General features: G+C 39.3%; 1 protein-coding gene across 1 annotated transcript in view; it reads left to right on the top strand.

Annotated features, from left to right (window-relative positions):
* The window catches only part of agbl4 (AGBL carboxypeptidase 4), a 392,166-nt gene that overhangs the window by 251,167 nt on the left and 120,991 nt on the right, over positions 1-20,008 (top strand). Inside the window, exon 6 of the mRNA XM_058073430.1 lies at positions 17,330-17,369. Coding sequence (XP_057929413.1) covers positions 17,330-17,369 — 40 coding nt within the window. The remainder of the gene's footprint in view (positions 1-17,329; positions 17,370-20,008) is intronic.

Genomic DNA, 20,008 nt, shown 5'->3' with positions numbered 1-20,008 from the left:
TCTGCCTGTACCCGGTCATCTTAAGGCTAATAAGGCTACACATACTGTTCTTGTCTTTGTTTTACACACGACACAAACATAAATAGCATTGCATGACAGTCGGCCGCACGGTGGACAAGCGGTAGGCCACAAAGTCAGAAGACCTGCGTTCAATTCTTCACTCATAGGTATGAATGTGAGTGTGAATGGTTGTTTGTCTATATGTGCCCTGTGATTGGCTGGCCACCAGTCCGGAGTGAACCCCGCCTCTTGCCCCCAGACAGCTGGGATAGGCTCCAGCATAGCAAGAACCCTAGTATGGGTGGATGGATACATGACAGTCCCACCACCACCACCATTGAAAATACTGTCTTAGCTCAGTTTTTGACTGCAAAATAGAGCTGTATGAAAAATATTCAGCATTATTATTATTATTATTCACTGCATTTTTGACACAGCCCTTGTTCTTGTCACTGGTGCTTTTGGAAATAAATACGTATCCTATCCCTGGAAGCATATTCCTATGACCGTGTGACTGACTTCCAATATCCATGGTGTTGTCGGATGCGCTTTGTACACCTGAACATTGCATCCCCCACCCAAACCCATCTATGTCCTGTCAATCCGGAGCAGCATTCGTCATTACGGAAGCCTGTGAATCTCAGAGTGTGCACATGGAGACTGAGAACAACAGAGTGCCGATACTTCCCACCTCTTTTGGGAATAACGAATAACCGTGTTATGTTTAGGCTCAAAGGAGCCACTTGGCATGTAGCCTTTCTTGCACTGCTCTGTAATGTGATTTGTCCTCGTGAAACCCCCAAAACGCCTTCTCTTCCTCCTCAAACCTCTCATTAGCCCCTTCCCTCCACACCCCGACCCCCCCCCCTTGCATCCATGTCTAATTTCCACACTAACCCAATTAGCATCTCGTCAATAATGCTCAGCATTTCATTTTGCTGCTTTAATTAACAAATTCAATTTGCTCAAAACTGCTGTGAAAACAAATTGAAAGCACGGGAAATGAAAAAGCCCTTAGCTTGAGCTCGAGCCTGGATGTATCTAAGGTGATTACAGATGCACCACTTTGCTGTTTTCTTGTTTGTTTTACCTCAGGAGGCCATCGCCCAGACGCTTTGGAAGCAAAGCATAGGAGACTTTGACTGGGTTGCCAAAAGCACCGGGGTGATGCGCTGTGGCGATAATGGCACCAGCCTCATTGTTACCATGGATGCAGATGCCTGATAAACACATTTGCATATTTCAAAAATAATCATCGTTTTAATGAATTTGAATGCCTCGCATCTCCAGTGGTGATGCCTGGCTGGTCGAAATAAATTGGCACCCTAATGTGATCGTTCCTCTCACCGGTGATTAATGGCATCCGCCACCTGGCACAAAATACAGAAAGACAATGACTCCAAATAGTCCACAAAATTAGGAACGTCGGTAATGTAGTGTTGTATTGTGAAGTGATGGCGTACGCCAACTGACTGACTACTGACTATTACTGCCCCAAAGTTTTAACTCCCGGGGTGGCCGCTCCCTTTGCCGGTGGCACCCACGCTACGTCATTGCAACAGACAATCTACGATCGATCACCGCATTTTTATGCGAAGTGGTTTGATGGCACTATCTACAGGAGGAAAAATGTACTGCAGCTATGAATCCAGCAGAGGTTGCTGTCTCATACAAGACAATTCATATAACATTTTCCAGCAGGAAGATGCTTTACAAGATGTGATGTTGTGTAAGTGTTTTTCACAGTACTACAAATTATGATGCAAATAGGATTTTAGCAATATATACACTACCGCTCAAAAGTTTAGGATCACTTGGAAATTTTTTTGGGCCAGTCTGAAATTTGGCTTTTTCTTGACAGTCCTGCTATGAAGTCCAGCATCCTGAAGTCGCCGCTTCACTGTTGATACTGACACTGGTGTTTGACGGCTACTATTTAGTGCAGCTGCCAGGTGACGACCTGTGAGGCGTCTTTGTCTTAATCTACACACTCTCAGATATTTATGCAGCGTTTTTCTGTCCTTGTTAGACCCAGTTTGTGCTGCTCTCTGAAGGGAGTAGTTAACAGCATGGTTTTAGTTTTTAGATTTTTAGATGTCTTTTCTAATCATCTATTAGCCTTATAAAATGATGAACTTGGATTAGCAGCCATACCAGGAGATTAATGCAGAGGACTGACAGTTGTTGATAGTAGGCCTCGATGCAAAAATGTACATCATTCTTTGAAAATCATCTCATTTGTTTTCATTGTTTGTGAAATGGATACAAATGTCTGTGAAATGGAAAAAAATGTTTGTGAAATACATAAAAATATTTTTCTTTGGAAACCAAAGAAATTTGCAAGTGATCCCAAACTTTGACTTTGACGGATGGAACTTATAGGACGTAAAATTCAGTTGCATAAAAGTAGGACATGTTTTCTGACGCCATTGCAAAGGTCATTTGCATTGCTCGAGAGTCATTATTATTATTATTTTTCCCTCCAATGTGATTATCCCAGTTTGTCGTTATTTCCTCTCATATCCTACGTTTCAACCCCCCCCCCCCCCAACCGCTCTCTTATTTGAATACGTGTGATTAGAAGTTAGCAGACATCTGGTCAATGCCGCGACATCTGGAGAGGGCGTTGTCGGTTGTCTTAGCACGCGTTCGCATCTCGCTGTTTAATTTTCAACGGGGCGCTTTTGTTTGCATTTGAGTTTCACCGTAGCTCCTTCAAACTCATTGCCCTTGCTCTCTCTCTCTCTCTCTCTTTCCCTCCCGCTCTCTCGCTCTTCCACGCGCAGCTAATTATTATTCCATTTAATTACCCGCCGCGCAGCAGTCCAGCCCGCTTCAGCTTTAAAGAAGCATTCAGCACTCCATTTCGATACCTGATTAAACTCAGTTAAATGGAAAAGTTGTGCCGGGGAAAATGCTTTAGTCACACAACATTTTGTTTCATTTCTTTTCTAATATGTCTCTCGCTGTCTGGTTACTTGAAGATAACGCCCATTTGAATTTGTTTGGGGGTATATTGTAAATATGAATATAAAAGCGTTGTGAAATTGGGGAGGCAACAAGAGGCATACTGTGTCCGCGGCTTGGAAGTACACACACACACACATATTCTGGACACACATTAAATCCATAAAAGCAATAAACCGATAGCAACGCAACGCATCTTCTGACCTTCAGCTCTAATTAGTTCCAAAGGAGGGATGGGTGAACTTTTCAACCTTACGTCTTGTCTATTGATACTCCAGTGCTGTTGTTCAGATAACACAAAGATCGCTAAAGTTCACAGTTAGCGGACAGGTACAGGTTTTAGTTGTTTCAAACTTTCTCTGTACCTCTGAAAAAAGCTCGGAGTCCCATATGTGTCAATCCTCGTTTCATTTTCCATCTCTGGCCCAAGATTGAAGGCTCCATAACTAACAAAAAGAGTGATGGAAATATAAGGCTGTAAACCCAAGGTGGGTTTTAAACTAACATTGGACTTTTTTTTTTTTTTTTACTCCAGATGAGAAACCTGAAAAGATCCTAAACTGGTTTGTTATGGAACGAAATGGAAAGACTTTATTTTGAAACTGAGCTTGAAGGTCACACTACATTTCTATATCCTTTAAATCTGTTTTCTTTTTGTAACCCCATATTTATAAGTGCCTTCTAACATTATTAGAGCTCTCCAGACATGAAATGACACCCCTATGCTCACCTTTACACTCAAAAAGTAGATATATTATGAGAAAAGAGTGATGGAAATATAAGGCTGTAAACCCAAGGTGGGTTTTAAACTAACATTGGACTTTTTTTTTACTCCAGATGAGAAACCTGAAAAGATCCTAAACTGGTTTGTTATGGAAAGAAATGGAAAGACTTTATTTTGAAACTGAGCTTGAAGGTCACACTACATTTCTATATCATTTAAATCTGTTTTTTTTTCTTTTGTAAAAATAACATTTATAAGTGCCTTTTAACATTATTAGAGCTCTCCAGACATGAAATAGCACCCCTATGCTCACATTTACACTCAAAAAGTAGATATAATATGAGAAAAGAAGACATAAATAAGACTTGTGTTTTGCTGTAAAAGTGTTCCGGTGGGGGCAGACGGAGTTACGACTGCAAAGGTGGACTGTGTTAGGGATTATTGCGCCTGTTGTGAGATCATTCAAACCTGCAATAAATGCTTGTTTTGCTCCGGTAATCACTTCTGGTGCTTGTGTGTCTCACACATTACAGTAACTTTCCTGACATCTAGTGGCTAAGTCTTTTTAATGCATGTACATGCTAAATTGGTATTTTTTTGTTCCATTAGCCTCAGCATATTTGAAGAATTTTCAAATTTTTATTTTTTCAAATTTTCTAATTTAATTTTTTTTATTTTAAAATTTTATTTTTTTTTAATTTTACAATTTTTATTTTTTTTAATTTTAAATTTTTTTATTTTTTTAATTTTCAAATTTTTATATTTTTTTAATTTTCAAATTTTTGATTTTTTATAATTTTTTTATGTATTGTCACATACTTCGGTACGTGACGAAAAATAAAAAATTAAAAATTAAAAAAAAAATAGGAAAGCAGGAAGTGAACAAATGTAACAGTTACTGATTGTAAAAGTACCAGATGGAGGGGTAGGATTTAATGAGCTCTGCTTCTTCCTACTCCTTTTGGACACGTGGAACTGGGAACTGATTATGGGATGCATTCAATTGTAATCTGATGCATGTTCAAATGAAATTAAACCATTACCATTACCAAAGGCTTGCAAGAGGATGTTTGGCTGTACTCTAATCAGCATGTTTTGGTATGTGACAGTATGGTTGGTTACGGCCCTTCTGGTATTTTTTGGCAGATACCTCTCTGCATGTGGGTGTACGATGGCTAATTCCCAACAAAACACAAGAATTTATCTGAAAATGCAACCCATCACGGTCATTGGCCATTGACATTTTGGTCGCTAGTACATCACCGTTTTTCCGAAATGTGACGGTATGGTTGTTTACGGCCCTTTCTGGCTATTTTTTGGCAGATACCTCTACACATGGATGTTTGATGGTCATTAGCCATTGACATTTTGGTCGCTAGTACATTAGCATGTTTCGGAAATGTGACGGTATGGTTGGTTATGGCCCTTTCTGCCAGATACCTCTCCACATGTGGGTGTACGATGGACAATGTGTGGTGTTCACCTCTAAGGCAATGCCCATGTTTGCCCCTTTCATACAGCAGACTATGATCTACATCCCCCCGCTAACTCCCGACAAAACAAAAGAATTGATCTAAAAATGCTTCCGCTTGTCTGCAAATCTACGCATGGCTTAACTCCATCCGACATTGTTGACCATCTTCCATGAGTACACAGACAAGACAGATCCCTGATATCATCGGGGGAAAAAAATGGCGTTGTTTTTGTCCGTTGGTGTTTGGGAGTTCTACTCTGAACAGTTCTTGACATCGAAGCACCTTATCGGGGGTGTTGGGTCAATGGTAATAAAACATGGATTGACGAAATGGAACAGGGCATAAAGGGGACTCCGGCACTCGTTCGTCTTAGTGGGTAGTTGGTGGTCCGACTCAGGGTCAAACTACTTCAACTGCCTGGCCGCACACAGATGCATTCATTCCGGCTCGGCCGACTGCTTTTATTCATCCCGGGATGCTGATTCCTTATACGAGGCAAAGGTTAACATGTTTCATATCCTAAAGAAAAACAGCACAACAAGCCAATTTATGTCCCCCTCAGACCTGGACTTATTGGATACCTTATATCCAGATCATCTTTTGTGATACCAAAGACCACCTTATTTTCTTCAGCCTGACCTCAGTCGTCCTTCTGTATAGTAGCCATTGCTCTCCTAATATTAAGCCATTATCTGCCAGATCTTTTTTCACAGACTGTCTCCAGATAAAAAAAAAAAAAGATTCCTGTTTAGTCGTTTATTAGGACTTTTAGATCTGCGCGCCAAGGACTAGCGTTGCAGGCATACACTGGAACCTCTCTGGTCAAACACAGCCCACTTTCCGTTTGGATGAATCGCACCCAGATCGCTGATATCAGGTATCTGGTATCAGTGCATAATATCGCAGCTTATTTCTCATGTAGGTAATGTACTGGCTGTTACTTCTCTTTAGCCTTTCTTCCTGCTTCTATGGGTCATGTTACCATTGAGAAAGTTTTCTAAATATATTCAAAAATAATGTATGCGGTTACAGCACTGGACTTTGACTCTATACAGCAGTGGCCCCGCCCCTCGAAACCTGACATTTAACTTTGGGGGTATTTTGACCATCATCCACAATCCTTAGGTGAGGCTTTTTGTCTTTTATGTGCCTTCTGAAGATTAAAAAATTGCTATAAAAGCAATTTTCACTCGCTAAATGTACTGCAAAAAAGGCCAGTAAGGATAATTCATAATGCCGCCTACAGAGAACATACTAACTCCTTATTTTTAAAATGACAAATACTTCAACTTGCTGATATAGTTCATCTTCAAACAGATAAAATAATGCATAAGGCTAAAAATAAGCAATTAGCTAAAAATGTCATCCAATACTTGATCTTAGGGAAAAAGTACATTTGAAACACTTCTATGCTAGGACTACATTAAAAAGCCATAGCATTTCAGTATGTGGAATGGAATGGATTGAGTAAGGAAATCAAACAATGCATAAAAATGAAAAAAATAAAATAAAATAAAGTTTAAAAAAATAAAAAACTTGAATTTTTTTTGCAAAATTTCAAATTTTTATTTTTAAAATTTTCAAATTGTTAGTTTTTTCAAATTGTTATTTTTTATTTTTTTTCCAATTTTCATTTATTTTTTATTTTTTATTTTTTTTATTATTTTTTTATTTTATTTTTATTATTATTATTATTTTATTATTATTATTATTATTTAGTCACATACCAAACTACGGGACAATATAAATTTAAATTAAAAAAATATATATTTTTTTTTTTTATTATATTAGGAAAGCAGGAAGTGAACAAATGTAACAGTTACTGATTGTAAAAGTACCAGATGAAGGGGTAGGATTCAATAAGCTTTGCTTCTTCCTACTCCTTTTGGACATGTGGAACTGGGAACTGATTATGTGATGCATTATTATGTCTACAAAATTAGATAATAGAGTGACCATAGGGGTGCTATTTCATGTCTAGAGAGCTCTTATGTTTAAAATCTCATTTAGATGGAAGCAACCAGTTTTTTATGCTACTTAAGTACGATAAACGAGGGTTTAGTGTAAATCCAATTCATCCATTCCAGTAGTCCCTGGTCGACTGTCACAGGTGAACCAAGTCAAGACTGGCAGCGGAATATTGATACCACGGCACGCATCAGTAAGGCCAACTCCAAGGCCACCCCAGTTGTAAAACCCGGCCCCCGAGGGGACATTTTGTCATAATCTGCTTGGCAACATGGCGCCGTAGACCATAATCAGCCAGCTGCATCAGTTATTGCCGTCAGAGTCTGAGTATTAAAAAAGAGACAAGTGAGGTGCAGGGATAGTACAGCCTCGACCCCGAAGGGTGACGGAAAGACGGAGGGACGGCTTCTCACGGCCATCTTACCCGCTTTTTCCTAATTGGTCTTTATAAATGTGTCATGAAATCATGCGGCCGTCATGGAGTCGCCGTGCCTTTAAAAAGGGGGCGTGCAGGTGGACTCACCGAACCTTAGGTAGTCTCGCTCAAGAGCAGGTGGAGGCTCTCCACTTTCAGGAGGAATAAATCTTTTATTTGGTTTGTTGTATTTTTAACCAGGGGCTCCTTGGTCACGCAACAGCGAGCCCCCGCTCTGCCCCCGCTCTGCCGCCCCTCTGCTGCCATCCTCGCTCTCCTCTCGGCATCGCCGCAGATTTTCACTGACACTGACATGCAAGTGGAGACGCGATAATGTGATGCTTGACACTTGCCTTTTTTTTCCGACAAATGACTTGAAAAAATGTTCAAATCGAAGGGACGTATTCCGGTACTGCAAAAAATGTAGCATACCATAATACGCTTCTCACGCTTGTTAAAAAAAAATATTGTCCAACAGCGCCCTCTACTGGATTCATAGCCTCACATTTGGTCACCCTGCAGATAGCGCCATTTTTTCGACAAGTGACTTGAAAAAACTTTCAAATCGAATTGACGTATTCCGGTAATGCAAAAAAATGTAGCATACCATAATACGCTTCTCACGCTTGTTAAATAAAAAATTGTCCGACGGCACCCTCTACTGGATTCATAGCCTCACAATTGGTCACCCTGCAGATAGCGCCATTTTTCCCACAAATTACTTGAAAAAACGTTCAAATCAAATTGTTGTATTCCGGTAATGCAAAAATTTTTTTTTAGCATACCATAATACGCTTCTCACGCTTGTTAAATAAAAAATTGTCCGACGGCACCCTCTACTGGATTCATAGCCTCACAATTGGTCACCCTGCAGATAGCGCCATTTTTCCCACAAATTACTTGAAAAAACGTTCAAATCAAATTGTTGTATTCCGGTAATGCAAAAATTTTTTTTTAGCATACCATAATACGCTTCTCACGCTTGTTAAAAAGAAATTGTCCGATGGCGCCCTCTACTGGATTCATAGCCTCACCCTGCAGATAGCGCCATTTTTCCGACAAATGACTTGAAAAAATGTTGAAATCGAATTGACGTATTCCGGTAATGCAAAAAAAAATGTAGCATACCATAATACGCTTCTCACGCTTGTTAAAAAAAATGTCAGACGGCGCCCTCTACTGGATTCATAGCCTCACATTTGGTCACCCTGCAGATAGCGCCATTTTTCCGACAAATGACTTGAAAAAATGTTAAAATCGAAAGGACGTATTCCAGTAATGCAAAAAAAATGTAGCATACCATAATACGCTTCTCACGCTTGTTAAAAACATTTTTTGTCCGACGGCACCCTCTACTGGATTCATAGCCTCACACTTGGTCACCCTGCAGATAGCGCCATTTTTTCGACAAATGACTTGAAAAAAAGTTGAAATCGAATTGACGTATTCCGGTTCTACAAAAAATGTAGCATACCATAATACGCTTCTCACGCTTGTTAAAAAAAATGTTGTCCGACGGCGCCCTCTACTGGATTCATAGCCTCACACTTGGTCACCCAGCAGATAGCGCCATTTTTCCGACAAGTGACTTGAAAAAATGTTCAAATCGAAGGGACGTATTTCAGTAATGCAAAAAATGTAGCATACCATAATATGCTTCTCACGCTTGTTAAACACATTTTTTTTGTCCGACGACGCCCTCTATGGATTCATAGCCTCACACTTGTTCACCCTGCAGATAGCGCCATCAAACTACTTCCTATTCAAGTTAACGTAAGCAGGGGTGTCTAAAGTGCGGCCCGGGGGCCATTTTTCTGACAAATGACTTGAAAAAATTTCAAGCCTCACACTTGGTCACCCTGCAGATAGTGCCATCAAACTACTTTCTATTTAATTGGGAAATACTATGCTAATCTTGTTGATGGTATTGAGTCCAAGTCTAAATACTAGCATGCAGTACCTAGAGGAGCTGTAGTGTTGGACTTTGCAGTGGGCTTTATTTGTGCCGATGACATCATCATGTATGTGATTTTACTGGGTCGGGCAGCGGAGCCCTAAAAGCTTATGGAGCCCATGAGCTCATCCTTACCTCACCTTCGCCCCCGCCTTTGTTCCCCATAAAGGATGAGGAAGACACTCAGACGGCACTCATGCAGCGTGGCACATCACGTGTGTGTGTGTGTTACTGGATTGCGCTTACGTACACAGGATTCGTCAGTATTCCAACAAGGGAATGGAGCTGTTTTGGTCGGATGACTCAGATGTTTTTGCACTCGCAACTCAACTGATCCTTGCCTTCACCTTGTGTGTGTTGTGTGTGTGTGTGTGCTATGGTATTCATCACCACGAGTCAACTCCGTCACTTTATGTTATAATCATCGGCATTTCATAATCGTTTGCATTGTAGCTGTCTATCATTAAAATCTTACTACTACTACTACTACTACTATTATATAGTTATATAAATAAATAATTTCATAAACCTAACAATAATGACACAAAAATAATAACAGTAATAATTAACATTATAGATGTATTAATTTAATATTTAATATTTGTTTTATGTACAATAACAATAATACATATCAATAATAATGCATTAAAATTTTGTTTTTATTATATATTTTTTGTAGACTTGCAGTGATGGTATTCCATTACTTAGTTGATTTGGAACTTCTGTACATAATAATATAATATTATTCATTTTTTAATATACAATATTTATTTTTAATATTTAATATTAATATTTATTTTTTAATATTTAATATTATTATATATTTTTTATATTTAATATTAATAATTATTTTTAATATGTCATATTTAAAATTTGTTTTATGTTTTTTATTTAATTTTAGTGATGGTATTCCATTTAGTTTATTTGGAACTTCTGTTCCTAATAATATATTATTATTGATTTTTTTTAATCAACATTAATATTTATTTAATATTTAATATTTATTTTTAATATGTCATATTTAATATTTAAAATTTGTTTTATGTTTGTTTTTTTAGACTTACGGTGATGGTATTCCATTACTTAGTTGATTTGGAACTTCTGTACATAATATTTAATATTTAATATTTAATATTTAATATTTAATATTTAATATTTAATATTTAATATTTAATATTTAATATTTAATATTTAATATTTAATATTTAATATTTAATATTTAATATTTAATATTTAATATTTAATATTTGTTTTATGTGCAATAACAATAATACGTATCCATAATAATACATTTTAATTTTGTTTTTTATTTATTTTTTTGTGTAGACTTGCAGTGATGGTATTCCATTACTTAGTTGATTTTGAACTTTTGTACAAAGAAGTACACGCTGCAGTAGCAACCTCTACATGTTTGTGTCCAAATAAGAGTAGGTAGAAGCCAAGCATATTTCCCCCTGATCCCCCCCCCCCTTCCATGCCTCAGCAGGTCAGGATAGTTCCCTTACATCCTGTGGTTAAACATAAACTAAATATACATGTGCATAATGCTTGTATATTGTAAGTAGTATTAGTAGTAGTATTAGCAGTAGTCAATTTTTTTCCTGTAGAACACATTGCATATTCCTTGCAAGCATAGGGGGTCAGATGGTAATTTGCCCATTTAAACAGTGCATTTTGCGGAGTCATTTAGCTGTATTGACTTTAAATTAATTTGAAATGAGCTACACAATGATCCCTGCCCTCCTTTTCTCTATGATAACAATCCGCAAATATGGAAAGTAGAACAGAAGTTGATCAATTGGATTTGGGCTAGATTGAGTTTGAATATTTTATCTAATCATAATTTCGGAGGGTTGTATGTTCGTGGTGTTTTTTTTGTTTTTTTTGCACCGCTTTTTGAATAGCTAGCCTGACGTGTTGACTTTTAAAAACACTTAAATACAGAAATACAGAAGAGACAGACAACAATATTTAAAGTTACTCGCAGCGAGGAGAGTGAAACAACATATGAGAGTAATTACTTTTATTGTTTTATGAGTTCTTATCTTGACACATTCTTGCAGGATTAACATGAACATCTGCCGGGTTGCTGTTGGCGCATCCAGGCATCTCCAGGACCTGGGGGGGTCGCTGGGGGTCTCTGATCAGGGTCACGGGAACATCCAACACTTTCTATTGTCTAAGCAACTAGATATAAGGGTGATAACTAACATTATATTCATTCTATGTACATTTTATTCTAACATTGACGTTCCGATGGTCTGATGGTGTCTCTTAATGATCGTATTTTTACTGATTAGAACGTCTGAACAGCCTTCGGCAGGGTGACTCAAACGAGGCCACTATTTATTGTATTTTTTAATATAAAACAACGATTATAGATACAAGTAAGTCCACACCCTGATAACGGCATTCATCTAGAAACGGAGCGCTTTGTCTTTTCGTCAGAATATCAATATTCATTGCTTTTTAAGTCTCTGCAAAAATTGCATCTTTCCACTTTCGGGGGCAAATGATGGAACTTTATCAGGCGGCGCATTAATAAAACATCCGACAATGGAGTATCTGCTGTGGGCTTTGAGGCTTGTCTTGCTTGACTGGGAGAATGAAATGTAATCATCTTTTTATTTGGCCTTTAATGCACACACGTCTGGAATTATGTAAGGCAGTTAATTGTGGCAGGACCAAACTCTTCCTATGAGTTTTGTCATGATTTCATGTACACTACTAGAGGGGATTTCACCCCTTTGTGTCCACTTACTTAATACTACCTAACTGAATGTTGCAGAAGTGACAGAAATAATAATAATAAATAATTAATAATAATAATAATAATAATAATAATAATAATAATAATAATAATAATAATAATAATAATAATAATAATAATAATAATAATAATAACAATAATATAATAATAATAATAATAATAATAATAATAATATATAATATAATATAATATAATATAATATAATATAATGTAATATAATATAATATAATATAATGGTATATTATTATGATTATTATTATTAGTAGTAGTAGTAGTAGTAGTAGTAGTAGTAGTAGTATTAGTAGGATTATTATTAGTATTTTTATTATTAGTATTAGTATTATTTTATTTATAATAATTAATATTAATAATTATCAAATTTTATGTAATAATAATTAAATAAATATAATAATAATAATGTATTTAATAATGTATTAATTATTATTATTCATTAATTCATTTTCTACCATATATAATATAATATCATATAATATAATGGTATATTATTATTATTATTATTATTATTATTATTATTATTATTTATTTTCTACTCTTTATCCTCTCGAGGGTCGCGGGGGGTGCTGGAGCCTATCCCAGCTGTCTTCGGGCGAGAGGCGGGGTACACCCTGGACTGGTGGCCAGCCAATCACAGGGCACATATAGACAAACATTATTATTATTATTTTTAATATTATTGTTATTATTATAGACGTTAATATTTATTTAATATTTCAGTTATAAATAAATATATTTAATGTATATTAAATATATATATATATAAACACATTTCACATTTTATTAAATATAATAGTGCATATTAATAAAAATAATCAATCTTATTTTCTGACCCCCCCCCCCAAAAAAAAAAAAAATTGTGTGCACCCCTGTCTTTATTTATATGGACAATATAAAAACATAACAAAAGATAAGTACTGTGAGCGGTGATCAACAGGCCATTCTAGTTTTGGCCACCAGAGTGTGCTAAAAGTGACTCTTTCACTTCTCATTCAATCTGAATAAACATCAAAAATAAACAAAAGTAATAATCAATGTCGCACTTATTCCCCGCTCAGTGTCAGTAAAGACTGTAAATATTCCTCCACCATGAATCCCCGCTGCGTCTCCATTTCTGAGCGTCTCCACAGGTGGTAGCAGTAGTGTGTGAAAATAGCGATTTAGGGGAAAGTGTGTGTGTGTGATCACAGCCTGGCTGTGCGTCATGTTGTCACGGTGACCTCTACTTCTTGCACGCTCGGCCACGCCAGCATCCATGCAGCCTTTTTTTTGTGTATTATTTCACAATTAGAACCCACAGCAGAAGCAAATGAAACATGGGTGTGTCGTCATATGCAGGCTTGATGATAATTACTTGTGTCAGATTATCAGATATTATGCAGAGTAGATGTGAGCCAAGACCACTCTCGACTCCATAATACGCTTCTCACGCTTGTTAAACACATTTTTCATTAAATTTTACACATTAAGACACAAATAAAAGTGTAGATGATAAAGTATTGTTCGGTTACATCATCACATGCTGTCAAAGCCTCTTCCTGCAAGAAAATGTTGAGTGAATTGGCTTGTTAGACGGCACCCCCTGCAGATAGCGCCATTGAACTACTTCCTATTCAAGTTATCATGAATTTAAAAAAAATATTATTTCTATTTTAAAGCAGAGGACTAAGCAAGTTGTGTGCCTCCTGAAGCAGGGGTGTCTAATAATATTTCTCAGAATATTTCAATATTATGAGAAACAAAATAAGTCAAGAAAATTAGGTTGGTTGAAAAAGTCCAAATATTATGGGAATGAAGTCATAATATTATGAAAAGAAAATGTAAGAAAAAGTCACATTAAACAAAATGCCCGGCTAGTAGCAAAAGATTTGAAATATTAAATCATTTTAATGTTTATTATTCATTTAAATATTATGAGAAACAAAACTAAATAAGTCAAGAAAATTTGGTTGATTGAAAAAGTCCAAATATTATGGAAATTAAGTCACAATATTACGAAAAGAAAGTGAAAAAAACACAGCAAAACAACAAGTTGTAATTATATATTATATATAATTGAATATTATGAGAAACTAAAACTAAATAAGTCAAGAAAATTAGAAAGACCCCACAACAACATCCAAAGAAGTGCGGAAGGAGAATGTCCTAAGACCTTTGGGAAAATACTCTGAGGTCTGACGAGTAAAATGTGGCGGTGGTAGTATGATGGCCCTGGGCTGTGTTGCTGCTCCAGGACCTGGAAGACTTGCTGTTACAAATGGAATAATGAATTCTTCTGAAGGAGAATGTCCTAAGACCTTTGGGAAAAGTTCTGACAAGTAAAATACGGTGGTGGTAGTGTGATGGTACCGGGGCTGTTTTGCTGCTCCAGAACCTGGAGGACTTGCTGTGATAAATGGAAACAGGAATTCTGCCGCAAGAGAATGTCCTAAGACCTTTGGGAAAATACTCTGAGGTCTGACGAGTAAAATGTGGCGGTGGTAGTGTGGATGGTCCCACGTGAGCCATGTCTAACCATGACACCCATTATTGACTAGATATCTTTCTGCTGCAGTTTAATATTTAATATTTATTTCAATATTATGAGAAACAAAGCTGTATAATACAAGTAAATTATGTTGGTTGAAAAAGTCCAAATATTATGAGAATAATAATAATAATGTTATGAAAAGAAAATGTAATATATGGTAATATATTTTTTTAACAGCAAAAAAACATTTTTTTTGGGGGGGGGGGCAGAAGCCTGAAGTGTGTACGAATAATAATCTTTTCACCTCTATAGCAAAGCAAAATATCAAAATATACAAAATATCATACCATCAGAACGAGTACCCAGTGGAAAAACTTCAATAGTAGACTAGAGCCATTAGAGTAAAAGAGGGAGGGAGTGAACCTACACCATGGCAGCAATCTGGCACCATTTCCCCCTCCCTTATTACACGCTATAAGTCCCTCGGAGTGGAGCGCCTCAGCTAAATAGTAAAATGAATGTTTAGTCAGCCATCAGCGTGTTCGACTCTGGGCGTGCATGTCAACTAGAAGTATTCTATAAGAGTCTCTTTGCCTTTACCTCCAAGCCGCTGGTTAATGTGCCTGAATGTAAATCATGTGTGGCTTTGACCGTGACCCGGCCGATGTGACACACACACACACACACACACACTTATCCTTTCCTTGGATATCTTCCTTCCTGAGGGACTGTTTGGTTCAAGAGGGCTGAGGTGTTGATTACTGCAGTGCTCCCGAGTCAAGTGTGTGTGTGTGTGTATGCGCCACCTTGTATCTCCTCTCCTGGAGACACACACACACACACACACGCTATTGATTAACATACTGCATAATGTAAATCAAAAATAATCTGCTCCAGGGTTAAATGTAAAAGCTTTATTAACCGTACAAGCAGCATGCAGTCACATTTCAAGTAGCTGTCATAAAAGCGTAAAAGGAAGTTCACCAGTAACATGAAGGACCCTTTAAGTATCCCTCGTTTATAAACCCAACAGTTAAAAAAATATATATTTTTATTATATTATCTCACTAAGGTATGATGGAGCCTATCCCAGCAGACACCCTAGACTGGTCGCCGGTCAATCACATGGCACATATAAACAAACAAGCATGACTTATTCATTCGTTTTCTACCGCTTATCCTCACAAGGGTCGCAAGGGGTGCTGGAGCCTATCCCAGCCGACACCCTAGACTGGTCGCCGGTCAATCACATGGCACATATAAACAAACAAGCATGACTTATTCATTCGTTTTCTACCGCTTATCCTCACAAGGGTCGCAAGGGGTGCTGGAGCCTATCCCAGCCGACACCCTAGACTGGTCGCCGGTCAATCACATGGCACATATAAACAAACAAGCATGACTTATTTATTCATTTTCTACCGCTTATCCTGATGAGGGTCGCGGAGGTGCTGGAGCCTATCCCAGCCGACACCCTAGACTGGTCACCGGTCAATCACATGGCGCATATAAACAAACAAGCATGACTTATTCATTTGTTTTTTACCGCTTATCCTCACGAGGGTCGCAGAGGTGCTGGAGCCTATCCCAGCCGACACCCTAGACTGGTCGCCGGTCAATCACATGGCACATATAAACAAACAAGCATGACTTATTCATTCATTTTATACCGCTTATCCTCACGAGGGTCGATGGGATGCTGGAGCCTATCCCAGGTGTCTTGTCTCGGGCAAGAGATGGGGTACACCCCGAACTGGTCGCCAGTCGGGGAGAACATGCAAACTCCATGCAAACTCCACACAGAGATGGCCAAGGGTGGGATTGAACCTGGGTCTTCAAGCTGTGAGGTCGAACCACACGCCCACCGTGCAGCCCTTAAGAAGTCAAATAATTGATAACTACATACAATATGGGTCATCCATCCATTTTCCTCCGCTTATCCTGGTTCAGGTCGTGGGGGCAGCAGTCTCAGTAGAGAAGCCAAGACTTCCTGGTCCCCGGCCACCTCCTTGACCGCTACCCAACACACAATGCACCGGACCCTTATGCTTGCCCTCGGAGGTGGTGGGTCTACGAGGGGGAGATCCCATGTGGCTTCTTCGGGCTGGGCCCGGCCGGGCCCCATGGGTGAAGGCCCGACCACCAGGCTCTTGCCTGGTGGTCGGGCAAGAGCCTGGTGGTCGGGCCTTCAAGGGTGAAGGCGAGCCCCTCTCCCCTGGGCCTGGCTCCAGGGTGAGGTCCCGGTATCCCACATCCGGGCGAGATGTGGTTCCTCCTCTTTGTTGTCATCATAAGGGTCTTCTGAATGACTCTTGGTCTGTCCCGTCACCTCGGACCTGTTTGCTACCCTACCGGGGGCATATAGACCCTCGGATCACTCGGGCACTCAAACCCCCCACCATAATAAGGTGGTGATTCATGGACTGTACGTACATCAGAAATCCCTCCATATAGCTGTCCTTGGCTATGCCTGCCAGTGATGTTAGCTTCCAGTATAAAGCAAAAAATTGTTCCGTTCAAAGAAGTTTCCATTGTGTAAACCGATCTTTTTTTTATCTCCTCCTCTTCCAGCAACAACGCCATCTGGACCTGCTGACCATCACCAATCCTGGTAAGTCTCTGAATTCGAATCACATGCATTTTGGCACCAACACACAAAGATCATTCCTACTCAAAGATCAACCTCTACATTGGAATACATTGCAACATAAGTTGGGAATGGTGCCCTCCGTCCATTACTTCCAGCTGTGTGGGATTCACTGAAGTGGCGAGTCATGCGGAAGCCGGGATGAGGACCAGATGGGGGGCGGCTAAGCCCATATGTACAAAGAATCTGCAGGATCTAATGTGCTTTGATTGGAATAATGCAGACGTGAGGCTTCGGCAGTACAGGTTAATGTCAGAGGTTGACATTGCAGCTGTTCTTCCAGCTTGGGTACAGATGACGGTGGTCTATAGAGCGGGGTCTATAGACCAGGGTGCGACAAAGACTTGACAAGTCATATCAACAAGTCAAAACATATTTATGATCCCCAAGAACTTTAGGGAAATCCCCTGTGGTCTGACGAGACAAAAGTTTGGAAGAGGTGTGTCCCATTACATCTTGTGCAAAAGCAACACTGCATTTCAGAAAAAGAACATCATAGCAACAGCAAAATATGGTGGTAGTAGTGTGATGGTCTGCTGCTCCAGGACCTGGAAAACTTGCTGTGATAAATGGAAGCATGAATTCTTCTGAAGGAGAATGTCCTAAAACCTTAAAGAAAATAATCCGAGCTCTGAAAAGTAAAATACGGCGGTGGCAGTGTGATGGTCCCGGGATTTTTTTGCTGCTCCAGGACCTGGAAGACTTGCTGTGATAAATGGAAACATGAATTTTTCTGAAGGAGAATGTCCTAAGACCTTTGGGAAAATAATCAGAGCTCTGACAAGTAAAAGATGGTGGTGGTAGTGTGATGGTCCCGGACTGTTTTGCTGCTTCAAGACCTGTAAGACTTGCCGTGAAAAATGGAAGCATGAATTCTTCTGAAGGAGAATGTCCTAAAACCTTTAGGAAAATACTCTGAGATCTGACGAGTAAAATGTGGCGGTGGTAGTGTGATGGTCCTGGGTTGTTTTGCTGTTCCAGGACACGGAAGACTTACTGTGATAAATGGAACCATGAATTCTGCTGAAGGAGAAAGTCCTTAAACCTTTGGGAATACTCTGAGGTCTGACGAGTAAAATGTGGCGGTGGTAGTGTAATGGACCGGGGCTGTTTCGCTGCTCCAGGACATGGAAGACTTGCTGTGATAAATGGAAACAGGAATTCCTAAGACCTTTGGGAAAATACTCTTAGGTCTGACGAGTAAAATGTGACGGTGGTAGTGTGATGGTCCCACGTGAGCCATGTCTAACCACGACACCCATTATTGACTACATATCTTTTTTTCAAATACAGCAGAAGCGGAAAAGGCTAGTAACAAAATCCCACCCGTATCTATTTACTTTCTCCGTGTCGTTTCACCCACTGGGGCGGGCACCGCCCACACACCCACTCAAACCTCTCTCGACCCTCCTTAATTGGACACTTGAGCGGCACGCGGCTACATCTGGCTCCTGTTGAACACAGCCTGACATTTCAGACTGCTGACCTTTCCAGCCCCGCCGCAACTAAATAATGATTAGCCCCGGCAACGGTTGCACGGCGGCAAACAGCAACACAAATGAAGCCGCCGCCGCCGCCCGTACGCATACACACGCGGCAAACAATGGAGCCAAAAACACCTGCACCGAACACTCTTTGTCTTCTCACAGTGAGAAAACGGGGTGCGGACATCGATTTGAGAGGCCATTGTCATTCTTTTGGCCCATCGATTAGATTGTCCTTTTCCATATGTGCAGTGGGCGCGGGATAATGTGTTATTGTAAATCAACTCCGCTCGCTGGCTCTTTAGTCTCTCCTTTCGCCTTTTATGCGCTCTCAGCATTATGGCGGGAAAAAAGGTCAATCATATTCATGGGATCTGGGCACATTTTGAAAGGACGGTCGCACCTGAGAGCGTGGACTTGTGGCCGCAATTTTTTTGGAATTGTGCTCAGACGTCTGACGGATACTTTTGTGCTGTCGTTGTATCGCCATGTATCTTTTATTGTGCAGAGACGACTGCTTTTATTCCGAAAAGACCTCCGGACGTTTTTTTTTGTATAATTGCGGAATTGACAAGAACGCAGTCGAGCGCGGCAACTCCCTCACATTTGCCACATGATCAGAAACACAATCGCTTTTGGCCCTCGTATTGTTCCCATGGAAACAGCATTCAGTGACAAATTGCGACTTCAAAGTGGGTCACAACAGCTGCAGACGGGGAAGTGTGGTTTTCACACCACGCTAAGAGCGACTCGCGCATTTCTTCCCCCAAGACTGAAACAATGGAAGCTCCCATTGGCTTGGATTGTAAATGCTCCAATTAACCGCCGGGTGCAAACACCTGGCAGAGGTTGGTTATAGCACCAGGTCAAAAAACATTGGCCTTTTCTTTTTAGCAACATCATCTATTGATCTTTATTTTTATGTGTTAGACAAAACACATAGTTTTGACATTTTTACCACTTTTGGTAATAGAAATGGTAATGGTTTAATATTATAAAATATAAGTAAAATATGGTGGTGGTAGTGTGATAGCCTGGGGTTGTTTTGCTGCTCCAGGACCTGGAAGACTTGCATTGATAAATGGAAGCATGAATTCTTCTGAAGGGGAATGTCCTAAG

Source organism: Doryrhamphus excisus, chromosome 5, assembly GCF_030265055.1.
Source record: "Doryrhamphus excisus isolate RoL2022-K1 chromosome 5, RoL_Dexc_1.0, whole genome shotgun sequence".
Lineage (NCBI taxonomy): Eukaryota > Metazoa > Chordata > Actinopteri > Syngnathiformes > Syngnathidae > Doryrhamphus > Doryrhamphus excisus.
This window is presented reverse-complemented; position numbering and strand designations above follow the sequence as displayed.